The sequence below is a fragment of the Microplitis demolitor genome, chromosome 6, assembly GCF_026212275.2.
Source record: "Microplitis demolitor isolate Queensland-Clemson2020A chromosome 6, iyMicDemo2.1a, whole genome shotgun sequence".
Taxonomy (NCBI): Eukaryota; Metazoa; Arthropoda; class Insecta; order Hymenoptera; family Braconidae; genus Microplitis; species Microplitis demolitor.
This window is the reverse complement of record NC_068550.1, coordinates 21,352,679-21,376,323: the sequence shown is the minus strand read 5'-3', so window position 1 is coordinate 21,376,323 and position 23,645 is coordinate 21,352,679. Positions and strand designations below refer to the sequence as shown.

Below are 23,645 nucleotides of genomic sequence, written 5' to 3'. Positions count from 1 at the left end.
CTCAATTAATAAGTTTAAAACAATTAGAAATTAAGGATTTATGTTATTTAGTTTATTTATTCCTATTATGTATGACATGGTAAATTTAAATAAAGAAACTTTAAACAAAAAAAAAAAGGTTCGATTCCCGGTACCGGAATATTATTTTTTTTTTTTTTTGTGACGAATTACGAAAAAGCTATTAATAGAAAAGCTATTATTAATTTTTGATTTTTTCAAACAATTATTTGGTGTACTAGTCATAAGGAAAGTTGAGTCTCTCTAACAGACGAAAGTCTCCTGAAATTTCACAAATATATCAATAAAATTATTCATATCATTCACAGTGTGGTAAAATTGTTGAAGTAGCCAATAGCCAGCTACTATTAAAAAATCAACTAAATGCGAACGGAATATTTTAATATTGTTAAGTTTTGATATTCCATCGTTGGCAATGCTAAATATTTTGTCTGATGCAAATATTTCAGGGATCGATGATTCGGTAATTCTATTGGATCGCACGTACCGACGAAAAATAACAACAATACTCACTGTGTCGGTACCTGCGAGCCAATAAGAAAGCTAGAAGTAGTAGAGGGGATATTTCCTTTGCTGTGATTGGTGCGCGTGTACCGATAGAAAGTAATTACGAGAAAATCGTCACGTCGGTAACTGCGAGCCAATCAGAAAGCAGTACGTTGAAATTTAGTCGTGGAGGTGGTAAAGGTCAGAGGTTACTTAATGGTCATACAGTCATTGTAGGTCATTTCCAACCGACAACTTACTTTGTACGTCACGCAAAATATTCAAGTTTTTAACTTCACACGTCAAGATGAATTTCATTAATTCAACTGGCCACACGTTTAAGCTGACTAAAATCAGCACGAAGCTATACACGACAGATTCAGGAGCTGTGGAGGTTGCAGAGTCATCCCTGTATCCGAGGACAGACATCCAGGAAACATGGAGTTTCCGTATGGAGTTAAGCCACGACCGGGAAGACAACTTTTGGCTTTCGTTGGGCATCCAACCGTCCAAGTCCAAGGACCTCAAGACGAGATACACCGCCCAGTGTTTCGCCCTTGACTTGCTCGGTAACCTGACGACCCTCACCGACCAGTCTGCTCCTTTCAAGGCCTACGATGACTACATACACTTGGGCAACTGCATCAGACGACGTGGCAGAGACGACTTCTGTGGCATATTACATGAAGCCAGCGATGAAGTATATATCATGGTACAGGTGAAGATACTTTCTAATTAGATACTTAAGTTCTGACTTAAGTTAAAAACGGCCCTTTTCAGGGCCACCAAATTTTTCATACGTAAAGAACAATTCAAGTTTACACCTAAGAATTCAATCCATGCTTCCATACTCTTTCAATATTTATATTTATTTAGTAAGTGGCTAAACAACAAGTACAAATTTTAATATTTACTAAATTATGATTTTTTATACATTTCGAGTTGTGCATATATTTATTTTTGCCTCACCATTAGTCTCTTATTTTAACAAATAAAAGTATTCCAACTAAGTATTTTTATTGACTGTTTAATGTTTACAAGAGTGTAAGTTTTATAGTTTTACAGCTATAAGTAATTATTTATAACGCAAAATAATAACAATATTGATTGAGTCGGTATCGGCTAACCAATAAGTAGTAGAAAAATATCCCGGGTTGCGAAAAAAAAGTTGTCATCACGACTTTATAATTTGGTTTTCATGTTATTTTGAGGAAATCTCAAACGAAATATGTCTTTCTTTGGGAATTCTTTTTATTTCTATGTACAGATTTTTTATAATTGGATACTGAAAATTTACACTTTAAGTTGTAAATGGCTCTTTTTAGGGCCACTATAATTGACGTTCGTGGATAATAATTTAAGTTCTGTAACATTTAACTCACATCAATGCTCCGATATTTTTTCGCAGTAAATGTTTCATTGTTTTAAATGACTGACAAAGAATTACAATTTTTTAACATTCGTTAAATTATAGTTCACACTTTAGTTTATAAATATATTGATCTTTGAGTACAGAAATGATAGATATAAATTCTGCAGACTAGGTTAGAAAATTTTTTACTAATTGCCGTAAAATTCAACAAAAAAAAGTTTCATGAATTTGTTGAGTCCAATGGGAAAGGATAAAGTTAAAGATGGGTTTTATGGGTATTCGGAAATTTTATTTAAGGAAATTATACTCTGCAAGAAAAAAATTTTATGTTATTTGTACGGAAAAAAAATTTTGTATATCTTATGACTGCTTATTTAGTATAATTTGAAACTTGAAAAGAATAGACGTATAAAAAATTTGGGGGGGGGGGGCCCTGCATGAACAGGACCCCAAAAGCTCAAGAACTTTCTCCATGTGAGCCAGGCGCTGAAAAGAGCCGTTCGGTTTGAATTTGGTATGGTTTTACGTATGGGTATGGTTGTTTTTTGTATAATTTACTTGAAATCAAAGTCAAAAAATAAAAATAGAAAAAATTATGACAGTTCACCTTGATATTGGATTGATTAAAAAACTCTTCGTCGTAATAATAGGGCGCTGAAGTCCCACTTGACGTCAATTACATTAAGAATAATTTATTTGATGTACGACCTGACTGGAAAAATTAAAAAAAAAAAAAATAAAACAATTCATGTTAGTTGATTCCTGAAATGGAAATTTTTAAACAAGTTTTCAACTTTTTAACAAGGTGCTGAAAAGTGCCGTTTAATATAAATTTTATAAACAATAATTTATTTAGTTTAAAATTTGACTGAAAGAATTAAAAAAAAAAAATTAAAAAATAAATATTAGTTGGCCCTGAAACAGAAATTATTGAGTAAGTTTTTATCATTACAATGGGGAGTTTAAATTTGTCATTTGATGTCAGTTTTATAAGTAACAATTTAATTAGTTAATGATCTAGCTGAAAATATAAAAAAATTAAATATTAGTTTGCCCTGAAATGAAAACGTTTAAATAAGTATTTTTCAATACAATGAAGCGCTGAAAAATGTAATTTCAAGTCAATTCTATAAACAATAATTTATTTAATATAAGATTTAACTGAAAGAATAAAAAAAAAAAAATAATAAATATTAGTTGGCCCTGAAAGGAGCGCTGTAAGCTGTGTAAGTGAACAGACGTGTAAAAGAGTAGCTAGTGCAAAAATAAATGAAATAGTGAAAAAAAAAAAGAAAAGGCAAGTAAGTTTAGAGTAAAAAAGGTAGGAGTGAAAAACACCAAACAAGGTAAATAATAAAAAAAAAGAAAAGCTGTGGCACGGGAAAAGCAAAAGACGCGGAAACCAAAAGGTAAAAGCAATCAGGGTTTTGGCGGACATAGAGGAAATGGCGGGAGACAAGACGAAGGAAAAAAGTGACGAGGAACGAGAGGGCAGCACATACAAAGAGATGACAAGTGACGAGGAAAGACATGAGAGAGGTAAAGCGAATGGCGCAAGCGCCGGGATGACCAAGAGAAGGAGGGGAAGGCCGCGCACATTCAAAAGTACAAATTCAGCGAGTAAAAGAGACTACGGTATGAAAAATGGAGCGTTAGAAAAATTTGTGTTTAGTCAGATGGATATAATAAAGGCAAAAGCAAAAAAGGTAGAAAACACAGACAATATAAATGAGGTAGACTGGTGCAGAGCCGGATTTCAGCTAGCGAGAACACCGGCAAGAAACAGTAGAGGAAGTCTGCAAGTTGAGAAGGACAGTAATGAAGAGGCGAAAGAGTTAGATATAATCGAGACAATCAATGATAGGAAAGACAAACAGAAAGATGAAGTGGGAAAAAAGACAAGAGAACAAGCAACGCAGACTGGAATGTCAAATTGGAGCCAAAAGCAGGAAATGAAGGATAGTGAAAAAAATTCAGAGGAAAAGATGTGGCAATTGATCGCAGAGATAGAAGACAGGGTAAAAACAAAAGTTGAAGAATTGATAATGAAATCAATGGAAGAAATAAAGGCATGTACAAGACAAGAAACCTCGAAGATAGGGGCCCAAATAATTAGGAGCAAATGTAAAGAAGACCAAGTGGAAAAGGAAAGAAGACACAGACAGGAAATAGAAAGATTAGAGAAGGAAATTGGTAAAAGAGAACAACGCATAAAGGAAAAGGACAGAGTAATTAAAGAGCTAAGTGAAAAAATAAAAAAGGAGAAAGAAAGTAAGACGAACATACCAAATAAGACAAAAGCAACCGAGGAAAAAAAAAGGAAAGCAACACGACAGTCAGAGTCACGACACAAAGAGACAAGGAAAGAGTAACAGTGGAGGAAGGCAGGAAAGAGGGCGATCAAGAGTGAAGGAAACAGAAAACGCGTGGGCGAATGAAAGGAATGTTCAAGAAATGAGGGAATGGAGCTTGGAAAATGAGGTGGAAAGATTCGTGAGCGAGGCGAGGAAAAGACAAGATAAGAAGGACAAAACAAATGAAGAATGGAGAAGACAAGAAAAAGAAAAGCTCATTGAAGAAACGCCAAAAAAAATTAATGGAAATGAGCTGGAGGAAGAACTAAAAGAAAGGAAGCAAAAAAGGTTAAACATACACATATATTATGAAAATGGCATGTACCGAAGAAAAGAAGACGTAATGAAGGTGATGAAAAGGAGATTGAAATTCAGAATTGAGCCGATGAGAGTAAAATTCCAGAAAGGAAGACAGATAATAATCGAGAGTGCAAATGAGAAAGAGAAGAGAGACATTCTGGGAAGACGGAAGATTATAAAAGGGACCGGAGTGTTCGTGGGGGAAGAAAAAACGAGTAGAGAGTTAGAAGTCGAGAGGTGGATAAGAAGAAAAGGAAAATGGGAGCAGAGTAATGGCAATGTAACAGAAGTAGAGGGGAAGAAAATAAAAATTGGGGAGGTGTGGTGGTGTTGGAATGAAAAAAAAGGAGAATTGGAATTATGAAAGTGGGCGAATGATGAGAAAAAGGAGTGGAGAGTGGGTACAGAAAGAGAAACAGAGGCCAAGGAGAGAGAGGACCAAAATAAAGGAAGAGAGCAAGAAAAGAGAAGGAAAATAATGTTTTGGAATGTTGCAGGTATGAATGAGGTAGAAAAAGCTTCCACAATGATGGAAGAAAACGAGATTGTTGTGCTTGTGGAGACATGGGTAATGGAAGATAAGGTGGAAATAACATGTGAGAGGCTGAGCAAAGAATTCAAATGGTGGGCGAAGCCTGCGACGAGAGAGAAACAGAGAGGAAGAGCAAAGGGAGGTCATATTATTGGGATAAAAAAAAATTGCAAACCAAAATGGGAAGTCAGGGAATGGAAATACGGAATGATGTTGGAAGAAAGTAAGGAAAGTGAAAGTATAATCACAGTGTATAACAATGTAGGAATGAGCAAATTAGAAACGGAGCTAAGAAGGCAGATAGAAAAATGTGCAAACAGGGACGAAAGTGTGATGATCATTGGGGACTTTAATGCGAGAATCGGAGAAGAAAACGTAACAGGAGAGGACGAAGGCAGAGTGAGGAAAAAAAGAAAATCGAGAGACAAGACAGTAAACAGCGAAGGAAAAAAATTACTAAAGATGTGTGATGAGTTAGGACTCTGCGTATAAAATGATAGAGCAAGAGGAGATGAAGGTGGGGAAATAACTTACGTCGGGGGAGACGAAGAGAGTTTAGGATCAGTAATTGACCTAATACTAACGCTGGACAGAGGCGATGAGCAAGAAATAGAGGTAAGAGTGGTGGAAAGAATAGAGTCAGATCATCTACCAGTGTTGGCGAGATATAAGGTAAAGAGAAATGAGGAAGAGAGTAAGGAAGGAAGCTGCATGTCAGAGGAGGAAGAGCAGGAAGAAATTGGAGCAAATAAGCTGATCTGGAAGAAAGAAAAAATACAGGAGTATGCAGAAGCAACGCAGGAAGCACTGACAGAAGCAGTAGAGGAAAAAACCGAGCTTGAGTGGGAGGATATAAAGGAAATAGTAAGAAAAGGGGCTGAAAAAACGGGGATGGTGATGAAAGGAAAGAAGGACAAAGATACAAAGGAGAAAAAAAAGTGGTACAATATCGAGGGTAAAAAAAAAGAAAAGAAGTATGGAAGAAGCTCAAAGAATTCATCAAGGATAATAACAAAGAAAAAAAAAGAAATCTGAAGGAAAGCAGAAAGAAATATAGGGAAACAATCAAAGAGAGCAAGGAAAGGTGGATGATGGAAAGGTGTGAGGAGATAAATAACGCCAAAGACATGACAAAATGGTGGGAAGCCATAAATAGGTTCAGAGGAAGAAAGAAAAGAGCTGCAAGCAACAGCATAAAAGCAAAACAATGGGAAAAGCACTTTAGTGATCTGCTGAATGGGGAAGGCAATGAAGAATCGGAAGAAGAAGAAAATGAGCCGTGGAAAGGAGAAGGTAGTAATGAAGGATCAGAGGAGCCGAAGCTCGATAAAAACTTCAGCAGGAGAGAAGTGAAAGCCGCAATAAGAAAGCTCGGGAATCACAAAGCTCCAGGGGAAGACGGGATGGCAGCAGAATTTATAAAGAACAGTGCACCAGATGTCATTGAATGGATAGGCGAAATTATAAATAGAATATGGGACGAAGGAAGTATGCCAGAATGATGGGACACAGCAGTGATAATTCCGATTTACAAAGCAGGAGACGAAGAAAGAACAGAAAATTACAAGGGAATTTCGCTTCTAAATACAGGGTACAAGTTATTGACAACTATGATGACGGAGAGGCTAAATAACTGGATAGATAAAGAAAAAATTTTAAGGGAAAGTCAGGTGGGGTTCAGGAAAAAAAGAGGGACAAGGGACCACATATTTGTATTGAATAGTCTAATAAACAACAAAATGAAGAGGAAGGGAGGAAAATTATGCATCGGGTTCATAGACTTTAGAGCGGCGTTCGACACAGTCAGGAGACCAAAAATGAAGAGAAAGGTATGGAGGAAGGGGGCCAGAGGGAGAATGCACAGAATAATAAGAGAAATATATAAAAGAACATATTGTAAGGTGAAAGTAGGAAAAAGAAGACAGACAAAAGAATTTATAACAAGAAAAGGGGAAAGACAAGGGTGTGCGATGAGCGGAGCGTTATATGGCATAGATATCGACGACCTAGAAAAGACGATGGAAGAGAAGAAGAGAGGAGGGACAATGATTGGGAACCAACGAATACATGTCATGAAATATGCGGATGATGTGGCGCTAGTTGCGGACACAGAAGAGGAGCTAAGAGGGATGCTGAAAGAGCTGGAAAGATACACAGAAGAGAATAAGATGGAGGTGAACGTGGAAAAAACAAAAATTCTAATATGCAGAAATGGAGGTAGAAAAAAGAAGGGAAAGAAATGGATGTATAAAGGAAGTGAGGTCGAAGAAGTCAAAGAATTTAAATATCTTGGGTACCATTTCACCACAAGGAATAGCGCAGGGAAACAAAAAAAGGAACTAGCACAAAAAGCACAAAAGGCCACAAATGCAGTATGGGGAGTGATAAAAAGGAGCAAAAGGAACAGCATGAGGGACAGGATGTATCTGATGAACACTGTGGCAAGAACAGTAGCTTTGTACGGAGTGGAGGTCTGGGGATGGGAAAAGTCGGAAGAAATAGAGAGGGTGCATAGGAGGCTCTGCAAGATGGCATTAGGAGTAAGAAGGGATACACCAGAATATATTTGGAGGGACGAGATGGGAGTAGAAAAGATGGAAGTAATATTAAAAGAAAGAGCAGTAAGATATATGAAGGATTGTATGATGATGGAAAAATAGAGATGGCCAAGGATAGCACTGAAAGAAGAAATGAGAGGGATTATGAACAGGTGCCCGACGAAATGGGGGAAAATGGTGAAGGTTGCGCTAAAAAAAATGTAATGCGAGGAGGTGATAGAGATGATCTACAGGGATGCGGGAGTAGAGGAAATAGAGGAAAAGCTGAATGAGGGCATTAAGAAAATGAGAGAGAACGTAAAAGGAGGCTGAAGACGCAATAAACAAATCAACGTTTAATACATTGAACAAAAAAATAAGATTAGAGAAAGAAGAAGATAACTACTGGAAAAAAGATAATGTAAGAGGGGAGGACAAGGAGATGTGGGCGAGGATAAGGTGTGGAAATTTGGGAAGAGCGGGCAAAAAAGGGTACAGGCACTGGAGCTGTAGAGGGTGTGGGAAAGAGGAGGAAACGTTGATACACCTACTGAAATGTGAAGGAATATATGAAGGGGTGGAGAAGGAAAAAGAGCTGCTAGAAGAGTGGAGAGGGTTAGAGGATAAAAAAGTAGAAGAAAAGTTGATAGCAAAATTAAAAGGAGAGGTTGATATAAAACTATGTACGGTCTTCAAGAGAATTGAAGAAATTTTGAGAGTCAACTCAGGGTTACGGAGCGTGGTGCAAGCGGGATTCCAAGACTGTGACGTGCAAAAAATATAAGAAGCCAAAAACAAATAAATTATAGAAGTTAAAAAGTAAGAAAGATATAATATATATAACGAAGTAAATATTTTACCAAATGAAAATATGATTTATGTAAAAATTTGTATACGACCTATAAGTTGTGCAAATAAAACTATTTTATATATAGTTGGCCCTGAAATAAAAATATTTAAATAAGTTTTTATCGTTACGATTATATTTGATATACAATTTAGCTGAAAGAATTGAAAAATAAATAAAGAAAATTTATATTAGTTAGCCTTGAAATAAAAATTTACTTATTGTAGTCGATGAACAAAACAAGCTAAAAGAATTAACGAAAAAAAAAGTTTACATTAGTAAGAACCAAAAAAAGTTATTAGGTTGATCAGAAGTAATAACTTTTTTTTTTCTTTAAAAATCATAAATTTATTATCAACCATAAAAGATACATGATAAAATTTTTATGGCATAAAAACCCATTTCGCAAGAGTTCGGTGAACGAACTAATATTTTTAGTTTATAAAAAATTTGTCGCAGGATTGAAAGCGAATTCGCAATGTGTAACTTATAAGTATTGACGATAAAAAGATTTGGTGATGGGGGAGAAATGGCGAAACTTCAAAGCCATTTAGAATTTGGGAAGATTTGGATCAGTAAAAATAAGTAGTATTTTCTATACAAAAGCGCAATATCCTTATAAGTTTTTGTTTAAATAAATTTTTGTAATATGTTTGATAGTTTGGTTTGAATTTCAATTAAAAATTCACAGTAATAAAGAGTAGAAAAAAAATTATGTCCAAGAAATGGTGACTCATCAAAACCATTCCCTTGACTATAATATAAAATTTGAAAGATTAAAAATCAAAGAATTTTTTATACAGAAACAAATTTGAAGAAGCGAATGATGAATCTTCAAAATGATGCTCCAATTACAAATATTCAATTTATGAGCAACAAGATATAGATTTTTTTTAAAACTATAAGACATAAAAAAAATAATTACCAAGTTTATGATATTTACCAACCAAAATTTATAAACATTCCATTAAAAAAATCATATATTTCTTGTCATTAAAATTTTTATTAAACAATTATTTTTTTTGCAATACATCAGTCACATTAAATTTATTTCATTTGCCTTTATTTATTTCTTATAACTTTTTTAATGCAACCTAAATAATAAAATATCAAAGCCCCTGGAAAAATATTAACATTCAAAATTTGAAGTTGGAATAAATATGTATTCGCTTAAGCGTAAGTAATTACTCACTTGAGATTTTTCTGGCTTAAGTGTCACAAGTTATCCTCAATTTTACTACCAGTTCCGAATAATTATCCAGTTTAAATTTATTTTCTCTTATAGTTTAAATTACAATTAAGCTTTAATTCGAATTCATAAGTTCCCTACTGTTAATTCAAAAGCTTGACGGAAAAATAAATAAATTATTTCAGTCGATTAATTTCGAATGAGATAAAAACATAGAGACTCTTTACTTGAAGTCAAACTGATTATTATGTAAAATAAATTTTATTGCAATAAAAAATATTTGTAGTTTGAGAACCTGGTACGCGCCGTATAAGAATTCGCCCTATATCGAACCACGGATTGAGTAAAATGAACCAAAGATGGACACAGAGAAAAAAATTTATTAATTAGTAGCTTTCAGATGAAATAAAATAATAACCGAATTTTGGTAGATTTTTCAGAGGGACCATGTTGCCCCATATAAAAATTTTTTTTGTTGGAGCATATTAATGACGAACACATGGAACAAAACTAGCAGAAATAAAAGGGGTAAAAAGAGCAAATATCAAATCTCTTTTTCACGACGCATTTCGCTTTAAATTTAAAGATTTTTAATTTTCGATAAATGTGGTATATTGAGACAAAAAGTAAGTATCCCCCTCCCTTCTTCCCCTATTCGAGCCGCCAAAAACTCAGTCTTTCCTTAAGTACTCCCTTTTGCCCCTCTCTTTCTGAATTATGACCACAGATATTTAAGAGTGGGGGAGAAAAGTAATTATCTGGGGAGATTTTGTTAAGGTCGAAGGTACCATAGACAACATCATTCAAAACCGTTTTCGATCTTGAGACGATCAGTCGTACAGTCAATCTTGTCCCAAAACTACAAACATAAAATCAGTGATCGTTAATAATTTAACTTGAAGTTATAACTAAGTGAACAGTTACTCTCACAGTAAAGTGTCAGAGTTAATCAAATTAAAAGTTCATTATTTAAAAGTCGACAATTATTAATTGCATCACTCATTACGATCGAATCAATCCGTTCAATATTCAATTGCGAATACGTTGACAACTTAATCAAACTATAACAGGGCTATGCTGTTACTCTGGTCGTCCTTAAATTACCTTTTTAAGGGCGCCACTGGAAGTGATAACGGCCTCCCAGAACCGGATCTTAGATCATCAGGGTCGGTGTAATTTTATTTAATTGTAAGAGAAGGATGAGGAAGGATAACTTATAAATAATTTACTATTTCAATTCACCAATTAAACCTTTTTATTTTCTCATGACCTAATTGACCTTTATAATTTTAACTTCACTTATAACCTTTTTATAAATCTTATTTTATACCTTTTTAAACCTTATAACTTCTTATCTAAACCTTATAACATTAAACCTTATAAACCTTAGAACCTTATGACCTTATAACATTAAACCTTATGACATTAATTGACCTTAACATAAAACCTTATAACCTTTATAACTTCATTGAACCTTATAACCTTTTATTTATTTACCCGCAATAATTTTATTAATAAAACCAGCCAACTACCTTTGGCGTTACCACACACTCCCACACTCTGGTTAAAAATCGCTTTACCTTCGCGACACTTAATTACTAAATTAGCCAACTACCTTTGGCATTTCCACACACTCACACACACAATGATTAAAAATCGCTTAACCTTCGCGATACTTAATTACTAAATTAGCCAACTACCTTTGGCATTTCCACACACTCACACACACAATGATTAAAAATCGCTTAACCTTCGCGATACTTAATTTCTAAATTAGCCAACTACCTTTGGCATTTCCACACACTCACACACACAATGATTAAAAATCGCTTAACCTTCACGATACTTAATTACTAATACTTTTCCTTAACTACTTATTTATTTCACTCACTCGGTCCCCTGGACTTATTTTACACACACTTCTTAAATTAATTTTCCGCAATTAATAATTTAATTAATTTAGAGAATTATATAATTTTTAATTAATTTATTAATTGATTTTTCTTTCCTAATTTATTGAGTACTATTTCCTTCTCATTTACTTATCACTTATTTTATCTCCTTAATAACACGACCTTGATTCATTAATTTAATACCACGTTACTTCAGGTACTTTTATCACCGCGATAATAATTCTTATTTTAATTCTGCCTTCTTTTTAATTAATTATAATTTCTTTAATTGCTTAATTTCCTAATTAATTTTATAACGTCTTCGACCACGGACTTCTCTTATTTTCCCGAGACAATTTTAATTGATTTTCTTAATTTATTATTTTATTAAATTTTATGTATAAGTAATCACTAATGGACTAGCGTCTATGACTAGATTCGACTGTTCCGGTGCGCGCGTCACTCGACCCACCTGGAAACTTCTAGAAGAATTCCGGCTACCTGCCTGGAAATATTTTATACACGCAATGGCTCCGGCTACCTGCCTGGAGTTAATTAATTACTAAATCTTATAATTATCCGAATTTAATTTATTAATTTACTTTTGCAATTAATTTAATTCGCGAGGATTTTCTTTAGGCGCGACGATATTAACGCATGCCAAGTATTTAATAAAATTTTCCGGCTTCCCGCCTGGAATAAATTTTATAAATACCTCTCCAGTAAATTCTCCAGATCTTTCCGTCGTGTCTCTGTCCGGGTTTTGTCTGATTAATTTCCTTGTTCTCGTAATTGTCTGGTCTAATTTTTGGTTCCGTCTCTCTCTCTGTTTTTACTCTCTCTCTCTCTCTCCTTTCTTTCTTTCTCCCTCACTCTCCTTTAACCTGTTACAATCAGACGCAATTAGTAATGTTTTATATAAAATACCGGCTAACTGCCTGGTATTTATTATTAATAATCGGGATTTTTATCGCTTGGTTCCACAATAGACTCAAGCTAATTATTAATTAATTACCTGGTTAATTAATTTAACGGCGTCTGTATGGCGTCGGTTGTCTGGTTACTTCGTCTCTCCACCTCTCTATTCGGACGTCCCGATGGTTAATGCCCGATTCTCGTTCCGGTCCCCGTTTTTAATTGCTCGCTCACTCTTGACTATAGTTGTCCTTTTTCCACTCCTACTTAACTCTAGGTGGGGTCGACGGTCGAGCAAGTGAAATTTCCATTTCCGGACGACTAGTCGCTACCTACCCGGAATACCCGAAGTGGTAATGTCACATGACCGACAGTGCGCATAATAGATTTTATTTTAAACTTAATTGAACGCGGTAAATACAAATTTACCCCATTACACTCCCCCCTGCCAGACTGTCGCCCGGGTTGGAAATTGCAGATGCTCGTCGTCCAAGGATATAGGAACAGCAAGTTAAAACGAATGATCGGTACACGAAAATAGCAAAATTTGATGAATTTATTTTATATAAGGACACGATAATTATAATTCCATATTATCATCTGGATCATTTATAACTAAGTCATCATCGGAGTTGACCTCTAACTCTAGAACTTCTTCACGGTCATCAAATGCCGGAATCTCTTCTTCGCACCCTGAGTTGACGACTGAGACATATGATCAGAAATTCTTTTTGAGTTTCTGGATTTCGTTGAACTAAAATTGCTCCCAGTCCTGTATCACAGGCATCGGTATATAAATAATACGGGAGTCCAGCCTTGGGTACTGATAACGGATGAGCGTCGATAAGAGCTCGTTTTAAACGCTGGAACGATTCTTCTTCCAGATCTCCCCACTTCCACTCGGTGTTGACTCCAGTCAATTTATTTAAAGGACCCTGAGCCTTTGCTACATTTTGAAGATGTCGATGATACCAATTGACTAGTCCTAAGAAGCTGCGTAGTTGCTTTCTGGTTGTTGGCCGTGGATAATTAATTATTGGTGCTATTTTCTCTGGATCCGTATGCAGACCATCTTTATTTACAACAAATCCAAGAAATTTAACTTCAGGTCGACAAAATTTACTTTTCTCGGGATTTATGAGTAACCCAGCATCTCTAAAAACTTCAAACACCAGACTTAAGATTTTTTTTAAGTTCCTCTAATGTTCCACTGATGACTATCCAGTCATCTAAATATGCAAAGACTTGTTCGGCCCATTTCGTCGGTAATTCTCGATCAACTAGAATTTTATGGAATCTTTCTTTCAATTCATCCATAGCTTTTTGAAAAGTACTTGGAGCACCTACTAGTCCATACGGCATCCGTAACCACTCGAATTGCCCTCGTCCTTCCACAGAAAAAGCGGTGAGAGGAATCGACGCAACTGCCATGCGGATTTGATGGAAAGCTTCTTTTAAATCCATAGTACTTATATAAACTGCACCGTGTAATGCGCTCAATATGCGTAACATATTAGGTAACGGGTGAGCTGGTGGTATTGTCACTCGATTAATAGGCCGATAGTCTACACAAAATCTCCAGGTGTTGTTGGGTTTAGCTACCATGACCGGTGAACACGACCAAACACTGTAACTTGGTCTTATAAATTTCTTCTCAAGTAACTCGTCGATTTGCCGATTTAATTCCTCGTTGATCACAGGACTGCGTCTATATGGTTTAATCCTGACTGGTCTAGCATCAGGTTTCAAGACAATTTCGTGCTCGATGATGTTAGTTAATCCTTGATTCGGCATCGCTTCAAATTTTTCCATTTCAGTTTTGATAAAATTTTTGAAATTTGATTCTTCATCAGCTGTCATTGATAAGCACCTCGACGAATTTTCTTTACATGATATAAGTTCAAATTGATGTATTTCAGGATGACCACTGAACTGCCAAGTTTTCTCTTTGCTGTTTATAATGACTCCAAATTGTAATGCAAAGTCCATTCCTAGGACCACAGAATGTCCAAGATCTTCAAGTACACTTAAGTATTGTTCACCAGCGACCGATCCTATCTGTATAATAAACGGGGCACCGCCAAGGCTTTTACACAAAGTATGATTGGCCAGTAAAACACCTCGCTTTTGTGTATCATCAGGTCTTAATTCACCTGACGCGTACTCCTTGATGTCTTCATATACTTTTGCATTGATGTAGGATCTCTCACTGCCAGTGTCCAGGATACCATTGAGTTTTATACCAAAAATCCAAAGTGATACTGGTATTCTTGCTGTATATTCTGGTGGCTTCGGACCTGAACCAGGAATAAAAATTTTTCTTTCCGCTAGACGGTATTTTTGAGCAGCTGACAATGATTTATTTTAAAGAATTCCAGGAATGAAAGCTTCTCGAGATGTAGACGTTGTAAATGTATCCGCTACCTGCGAGTCTGGGGACTGGTTAAAAGAACTACCTAGTTCCAGAGGACGCGGTAACGATACATTGAAGTCGAGATCAACTGGTTCCAATCCAGGTTGAAATTCATCTTCCCATTGGGTTTCAGGTTCATCATCATCTGGTTCTTCTATAGATGTAATTGAATTCAGATTAATATTCTCGTCTGCTTGATTGAGATCTTCAACGATGCAATTTGGATCTTCTAAAAATTGAATTAATTGATTAATAATTTCTGTAGAATTACTTGACAGGTCTGCTTGAGTTAATGAAATTATATCCTCTACGTATATCGTGTTCACGGACATGGTAGACAATTGTAAGTCACTACCTGGAATGGAGTATCGCGGCGAACCTACCTGCGATATCTCATTCCGGTCATCAGGTTGAGCTACACTACCTGGTTGAGAATAGTGCGGTGAAACTACCTGCACAACCTCTTGCCGGTTAATTTTATTATCTTGTTTTGGTTTATTTAACCCCTTAGTTACTCCAAAATTATCCTGAGCCGACGGGGAATTCGGTCCAGGTATTAATCGTTTTTTCGATTGTCTTCAGGTACATTATTGTTCTCCTGACGTCCTTGAGGTGGATTGTCAGGTGAGGTTGAAGCATTTGGTCTATTATCATTACTATAAACCGCTAAGTTACAATTATTGCGGGTATGACCAACTTCAAAACAAATATTACAGACTTCCTGTCTGGGGTTTTGACATACCTCGAAAACGTGACCTGGAACTCCACAGTTGAAACACGGTCTGTTGTATCTTGGAGCGACTACTGGATTCTGATTAAAGCCGGATAACCTTCCTGGCTCCTGAATCAGACGAGGTCTAACTTGTTGTTGCTGTCTGTTGTTGTATTGGTAATTTTGAGGTCGGTAATAATTAGTATTATTCCTCATTTGCACTCCATATCTGTTGTTATAAGTTGCTGGTGGTGGTGCAACCATCAGATTACATCTGGACGGTTCCAATTCATCTTCTTCATAAACTGCTTCATCAGACGGAGATTGTATCAAATTAAATCTGGTTTTATCTTGGAATTTTACAGTTTTATTCACGACAGCAGTCGGTTGTTGAGCCTCCTCTATGCACCTTGTAGCTTCATGTAACGCATTTAATAGGTCTTCATACGTATTGACTGATCTGGCGAATACCAGAGTACGTAACTCATCTGTCAGATGATTACGGATAGAGGCGACTTGTTCCGATACTGGTGGAGGTATCTGCATTGACTGATACTTCTGCTGGATTTTTAATACAAACTCAGTCACGTTATCCCCAGGTTTCATCCGCATCTTACTGATTTCCATAATAATCTGGTGGTCTGTGGCTGAGCTGCCGAAAGCTTTTCTAAATTCCGTCTTAAATTGCATGTAATTTTCCCAGCGAAGATAGTTTGCGTCAAACCACTGTGCTGCAGCTCCTTGGAGTATATAACTCATCGCCTTGAGCAAAAACCACTCGGACCATCCTTCACGGTGTGCTCTGGCTTCAGCAGCATACAAGAAATCATTTACAGTCATGTTCTCCTGAGGAAAATGTAAATTTCCCATTTTCAGACTCTGCAAAATATCCTTCCATCGTCTGTCGTCGAAATTCCTGCCTTGGTTTTGTTGGAAGACTCGATTCTGAGCGGGTCTTCCTGGTAGGTCGTGGAGATGACCATCTACCTGGGGTTGACTCCCTGCTCGACCTCCCTGGTCGTTATTTGGCACTGGAATCTGGCCTTGTTGTTCCATTTGTAGTTGACGTAATTGATCTTGCAGATAATTGATACGATCTGCCACTGATGGATCACGATGATTATTTTGCTGAGCTTGTGGCTGATGTTGGTGTTGTTGGGGACCCAAACTCTGAGGTCTATGAGCAGCTGGGCACTCCCCCCTCGCCAAACGTTGACCCATCGGGGAAATGTTTGCACCACCAAGCTGGAACTCAGCTGCTCTCCAATCCACTGGTGAATTTGATCGCCATGAATTATCACGTGAATTTAGTCTGTTGTTAATTTCCCGTTGTTGGTCTATCAGCTCTCTCATCATTTGGGACAGTTGATTAATCGTCACAGCATTTTCTTTATTTATATTACGTTGATTATTTGACATTCGACGTATTTGCTGTGTACTATTGTCCATACGATTAAATATACGTCTCATATCTGATGGAATATTGTCCTGAAAATGATTGAGACTTCCAGCAAAATCCATTTGATTATCAACTACTCTCTCCTGCCTATGGAGATCACCCACCTGCGTTCTGGGTGGAAAATTCCATCCATCTGCGGTTCCGATCGTCCCGTGATTTCCTAGCAGTGTGTTTGTAAGTATTGGATATGGCGGTGGTGGATCCACTGTCAGTGAATTTGTAACTGTACTAGTTGTAGTTGTAACTGTTGGCGTTGTTCTGGTACATGTAGTGACTGTTGTGACTGTTGTTAATCTTACTGATGCACCAGGATTTGATGTGATTGTCGAGCGGTTAACTCCCCTACCTGCTGACAACCTACGTCCTCCAGCCATTTCTGAATCTTCTTCTTGGTTGAACATGATCACCATTTATAATTTCACTTGTATAAATAGTCTATTTAATATTAATTTATCACAACAAATTACTGGCGGATTTATTTTAAGTTTTATTTTAGACAGAACTTAATCGTTTATTTACTGTGTTACTACCCAGTAATTTTAATCTTTCTATTTTCGAGTTTGAGGATTATTCTAAATATAGAATCGTGACACGTCCGGTAATATTTTAAGTCGATAATTATTTTACTTATAATTTTTTCTTGTGATTTTGTTTTAATTATTTTATACTGAAAATTATAAGTAAATTTTATGACTAAATTATTTTATAGAATAATTATCGAAATCGGTTTACTAATTATTTCATGTAATATTTTAATTATTATTACTTTTAATTATTAAAATTATTTATCACAGTTATTTCAGTCTTAATATTTTCAGTATTTTGTAAATTTTAATTTCAATATTTTTCTACCTAATTTTATCACAAAATCAAAGTTTTCAAATTTTAACTTAAACTCAATTTTTTTCTCTTTCCAAAATTTTCATGAATTTTATCCGATGCCACGCCACACTATTTTTAATTTTCTTTTTTTCACGCCACGCTACTATGAATTTATTTTTTCCACGTCTTTAATTTATAAATTAACTCCTCAACCTCTCTTACAATTAATTACGGGGTTTTCAAATGTTGGGCGCCAAATATAACAGGGCTATGCTGTTACTCTGGTCGTCCTTAAATTACCTTTTTAAGGGCGCCACTGGAAGTGATAACGGCCTCCCAGAACCGGATCTTAGATCATCAGGGTCGGTGTAATTTTATTTAATTGTAAGAGAAGGATGAGGAAGGATAACTTATAAATAATTTACTATTTCAATTCACCAATTAAACCTTTTTATTTTCTCATGACCTAATTGACCTTTATAATTTTAACTTCACTTATAACCTTTTTATAAATCTTATTTTATACCTTTTTAAACCTTATAACTTCTTATCTAAACCTTATAACATTAAACCTTATAAACCTTAGAACCTTATGACCTTATAACATTAAACCTTATGACATTAATTGACCTTAACATAAAACCTTATAACCTTTATAACTTCATTGAACCTTATAACCTTTTATTTATTTACCCGCAATAATTTTATTAATAAAACCAGCCAACTACCTTTGGCGTTACCACACACTCCCACACTCTGGTTAAAAATCGCTTTACCTTCGCGACACTTAATTACTAAATTAGCCAACTACCTTTGGCATTTCCACACACTCACACACACAATGATTAAAAATCGCTTAACCTTCGCGATACTTAATTACTAAATTAGCCAACTACCTTTGGCATTTCCACACACTCACACACACAATGATTAAAAATCGCTTAACCTTCGCGATACTTAATTACTAATACTTTTCCTTAACTACTTATTTATTTCACTCACTCGGTCCCCTGGACTTATTTTACACACACTTCTTAAATTAATTTTCCGCAATTAATAATTTAATTAATTTAGAGAATTATATAATTTTTAATTAATTTATTAATTGATTTTTCTTTCCTAATTTATTGAGTACTATTTCCTTCTCATTTACTTATCACTTATTTTATCTCCTTAATAACACGACCTTGATTCATTAATTTAATACCACGTTACTTCAGGTACTTTTATCACCGCGATAATTATTCTTATTTTAATTCTGCCTTCTTTTTAATTAATTATAATTTCTTTAATTGCTTAATTTCCTAATTAATTTTATAACGTCTTCGACCACGGACTTCTCTTATTTTCCCGAGACAATTTTAATTGATTTTCTTAATTTATTATTTTATTAAATTTTATGTATAAGTAATCACTAATGGACTAGCGTCTATGACTAGATTCGACTGTTCCGGTGCGCGCGTCACTCGACCCACCTGGAAACTTCTAGAAGAATTCCGGCTACCTGCCTGGAAATATTTTATACACGCAATGGCTCCGGCTACCTGCCTGGAGTTAATTAATTACTAAATCTTATAATTATCCGAATTTAATTTATTAATTTACTTTTGCAATTAATTTAATTCGCGAGGATTTTCTTTAGGCGCGACGATATTAACGTATGCCAAGTATTTAATAAAATTTTCCGGCTTCCCGCCTGGAATAAATTTTATAAATACCTCTCCAGTAAAAATCTCCAGATCTTTCCGTCGTGTCTCTGTCCGGGTTTTGTCTGATTAATTTCCTTGTTCTCGTAATTGTCTGGTCTAATTTTTGGTTCCGTCTCTCTCTCTGTTTTTACTCTCTCTCTCTCTCTCCTTTCTTTCTTTCTCCCTCACTCTCCTTTAACCTGTTACAATCAGACGCAATTAGTAATGTTTTATATAAAATACCGGCTAACTGCCTGGTATTTATTATTAATAATCGGGATTTTTATCGCTTGGTTCCACAATAGACTCAAGCTAATTATTAATTAATTACCTGGTTAATTAATTTAACGGCGTCTGTATGGCGTCGGTTGTCTGGTTACTTCGTCTCTCCACCTCTCTATTCGGACGTCCCGATGGTTAATGCCCGATTCTCGTTCCGGTCCCCGTTTTTAATTGCTCGCTCACTCTTGACTACAGTTGTCCTTTTTCCACTCCTACTTAACTCTAGGTGGGGTCGACGGTCGAGCAAGTGAAATTTCCATTTCCGGACGACTAGTCGCTACCTACCCAGAATACCCGAAGTGGTAATGTCACATGACCGACAGTGCGCATAATAGATTTTATTTTAAACTTAATTGAACGCGGTAAATACAAATTTACCCCGTTACAAACAAGTAAATGTCGAAAATATCAATACAGTGGTTCCAGTCATGGGTGGTTTTACGCTGCTTCATATAGCAGCTTTCAATAATGATAAAAGATTGGTGAACTATCTGCTCCGCAAGAAAGCTGATGTGAATTCAAGAAGTAAATACTGGGGTACAGCTCTTCACATTGCTGTTATAATGGAGAACTTGGGTATAATTGAAAGCCTCATCAATGACGGAGCAGACGTTAATACTCTGCTAATTCAGGACTCTGATTTGATCCATTACCTGTATAGAGCTGAGCCAAATCTTGAAGAAAATCCTGAGTTTTTATTACAAAAGCATGCCATTGAGACTGCGATGTTGGAAACCTATGATTTTTGTTTTGGCAAATCACCGTTACAAATTGCTGTTGATCGAGGTAATGAAAAACTTGTAGAATTACTTTTAAAAAATAATGCTGATCCGAACCTTGATACTCATTATTTTGAAACACCACTAATATGTGCTATTACTAAAGAAAACTTACCAATTATGGAGCTTCTTCTAACATACGGTGCAAATGTTAATAGTGTAAGTGAAAGTGGTTTTTCAAAAGAAAGTCCTTTACATGTTGCTGTCCAATCCCGAAGTTCGGAAGCAGTAGAATTAATCTTGAACCATAGTATGGTTGATATAAATATAGTGACAGCGTATAAATATTCAGCGCTTCATTACGCATTTTTCGCAACCGACGATAATATCATAAGACAACTGCTTAATGCTGGTGTTGATATTAATTTAAAAAACGCTAATGGTAAAACAGCATTTGCTTCACGACAGAATTATTCACAAAAAGTTAAAGACACAATTACTGAATATATTGCCAAACTCAGTGCGACGAATTGTTACATTGATAAAGAAAATTTAGCAGTCGTAGATAGTGGAAAATTTGGTGAATTGCGGGGTCAGTGCATAAGCGAAATTGAAAAACTGAAGATAACATATATTGGTACGAGTAATGTTACACTTTATAATGTTCTATGTAATAAATGTGAACACAAATTAGCTTTAAGTTTAAAGTATGTTAGTGATAGTACTATTTTAAATTTGAACATTGAATCTTTTTTTCCACTATACGGTGGAATGATTGCTTATCGTTTAAGAAAAGCATTAGGACGGAAAAAATTGCTATCCAATGCTATTAGTTTAATTGATGATATTTTCAATAACATTCAACTTCCAAGTACTTTTACGAGGAGTATTTTAAAATTACTGACTAATGAAGATTTGGAAAAATTACAATGATATATTTATAGGAATATTTTTAATTAATATTATTAAGTCTGTAATATTTTGAAACATTTTCATGGGTGTAGGGTTAATAAGTATATAAATTCGTGGTCTTTATTATTAACAATGTCAAATAATTACTTATTTAATTCATTTATTTTCAATACGTATATAACATTAAATGTTTCACTTATAAGTGCACACATTTGTAATTGAATAGATTAAGTTGTGTTTTTATTATTTATATTTTTTTTTTTAATTCTTTGATCTAAAAGAAATATAGTCATTTCGAAAATTAAATTTTAATACAGAAGTTATTTTCAATAAACTCGTAGTCCATAAGTCGTAATTTAAAATTGTAATTATTAATTTAATTAATTTATTTTTATTACATGTATGAATATTGTATATATGAAAAATAAATCACTATGTTTTTTTAATTTTGTGTAATTCTCACAATTTATTTTAATATTTAATTATTTATAATTTTAATTACTATTTTTTATTTATTTTTTTAATACGAATTTCTGCAATTGTTTTAAATTTGATTTTTATTTTCATTGTTCTCTAAGTATTTCAAAATAAAATAAGTAAAGTAAAAATAGAATAAATGAACAATTACATTATCATTTCAAACATCACTTTTAAATAAATATTCAAAACTTTAATTTGCAAAATTTAAAGCAGAAATTGGCATAGTTGTAGTATTAGTTAATAAATAATAATAAGCGATAGGAAGTACAATCATAAGTTTTAAATTTCATTAATAATAATTAATTATAAATCAAAGTCTCTATTGACCATTGATTTTTTTTTAATAATAAGAATAAGAATTAAGAACAAGCTTGCTGATTACACTCAAGATTTAGAAAATAAGATTCTAAAACAGGTAAGTGTGAAGTCATGTTAACAATCCAGCATTCAGCTACATCCCCTTTCATTACCTGCATTGGAACTTGAAATTTTAGTGTCAGCAGCCAGTCAGAAAAAAGTAAATTTAAGATCAATGGTGTGATCAACTTTTAGCGTAAGCGTTAATTGTCATTTGCAATTTATAATTAAACAGAAACTATAAATACTACTTATTATTCTAACTTCTTTCGACTGACTGTAGAGACATTGAAACTCTGAGTTTCGATGCTGTTATCACGAACAGTATTTCAAATAATTTAATTTTGATAAAATTCAAAACAAAATATCAAGTACGAAATAGAAGTATATCCATAAAGTTTAATTATTTATTAGTCTCATGATGTAGCTGCAATTAAAATAGAAAAATTTTTATCTGAAATTTTTTCTGCCACAATATAAATCATTAGAATCCATGAAACATATCCAAAATCGGTAATAAAAATTAGATATCAAATAACTTATACATGAGAGTTAAAAAAACGAATGATAAAATTCCTGTCTGAAAGAATAAAGTTATAATTAAGTAAAATTGAAATGGTTAATAAATAAATAATCAAATTATTTCATCAAATTTTTTTTTTTATTATGAAAATTACATTTCAACTGCGTAACTATACAATGAAATCGAAAGTTTAAAAAAATGCTTAATTTTAAAAGACGACTCTATCAACACGCAAAACTGACTCTAGCGTGACTCTAGCGTGAATATAAATTTTTATGGAAAATGAGCTTACTCGTGAGCCTTAGCGTGAACTTAAAGAATGACGTGAATATAATTCATATGTATTAATGAATTACTTTAAATTAAATTTAATCGTGAACAAATTCATCATTGAAAATTAAATACTGAATAGATTATATAAATTATTTTAAGTCATAAAAAAAAATTATATTTTAAATCAGATCTTAAATTTTATTTTATAACTGTAGATTATAGAACTTATGATATGTTCAGCCAAAGTTAAATATTACAATATGAATAATATCAGGAAAAACATTTGGAATTAAAAATTGTGACAAAGTGAAGGTTATACCACAACGAAAATAAACATGAAAAGAAGGAATCGTTTTGGTTTCATGAGTAGTATCCCCATCGTGAACGTTCGGAAAACGAGTATAATCGGAAGAAGTCGACAATACACGAACATAGCAACGTTAAATTTGAATTGTTTTTGGCGCGAAAAAGTAATGACACATGATTGGAATATTAATATATATCGATTAAAACAAGAAATTATAATGAAATGAAAATTTACAATAATCCCCAATTAATTACAG

General features: G+C 34.3%; 2 protein-coding genes across 2 annotated transcripts; both read left to right on the top strand.

The window, feature by feature from the left end:
* Window positions 1-3,321: 3,321 nt before the first annotated feature.
* Window positions 3,322-4,248, top strand: LOC128668109 (golgin subfamily A member 6-like protein 22). Its single transcript, XM_053740276.1, has one exon. It carries the CDS (start codon window positions 3,322-3,324, stop codon window positions 4,246-4,248), a length of 927 nt encoding a protein of 308 aa, XP_053596251.1.
* Window positions 4,249-5,008: 760 nt separating this feature from the next.
* Window positions 5,009-6,564, top strand: LOC128668108 (golgin subfamily A member 6-like protein 22). The gene is made up of 3 exons (XM_053740275.1): window positions 5,009-5,535; window positions 5,656-6,036; window positions 6,219-6,564. Exons 1-3 carry the CDS (start codon window positions 5,009-5,011, stop codon window positions 6,562-6,564), a joined length of 1,254 nt encoding a protein of 417 aa, XP_053596250.1.
* The last annotated feature ends 17,081 nt before the right edge of the window (window positions 6,565-23,645 follow it).

Bases quoted from the DNA above. Each gene is read 5' to 3' on its own strand.
- LOC128668109 (XM_053740276.1), top strand. From the start codon at position 3,322: ATGGCGGGAGACAAGACGAAGGAAAAAAGTGACGAGGAACGAGAGGGC.
- LOC128668108 (XM_053740275.1), top strand. From the start codon at position 5,009: ATGTTTTGGAATGTTGCAGGTATGAATGAGGTAGAAAAAGCTTCCACA. The intron at 5,536-5,655 runs GTTAGGACTCTG...AACGCTGGACAG, and splicing joins TTACTAAAGATGTGTGATGA to AGGCGATGAGCAAGAAATAG. The intron at 6,037-6,218 runs GTATGGAAGAAG...AGCCATAAATAG, and splicing joins GGTAAAAAAAAAGAAAAGAA to GTTCAGAGGAAGAAAGAAAA.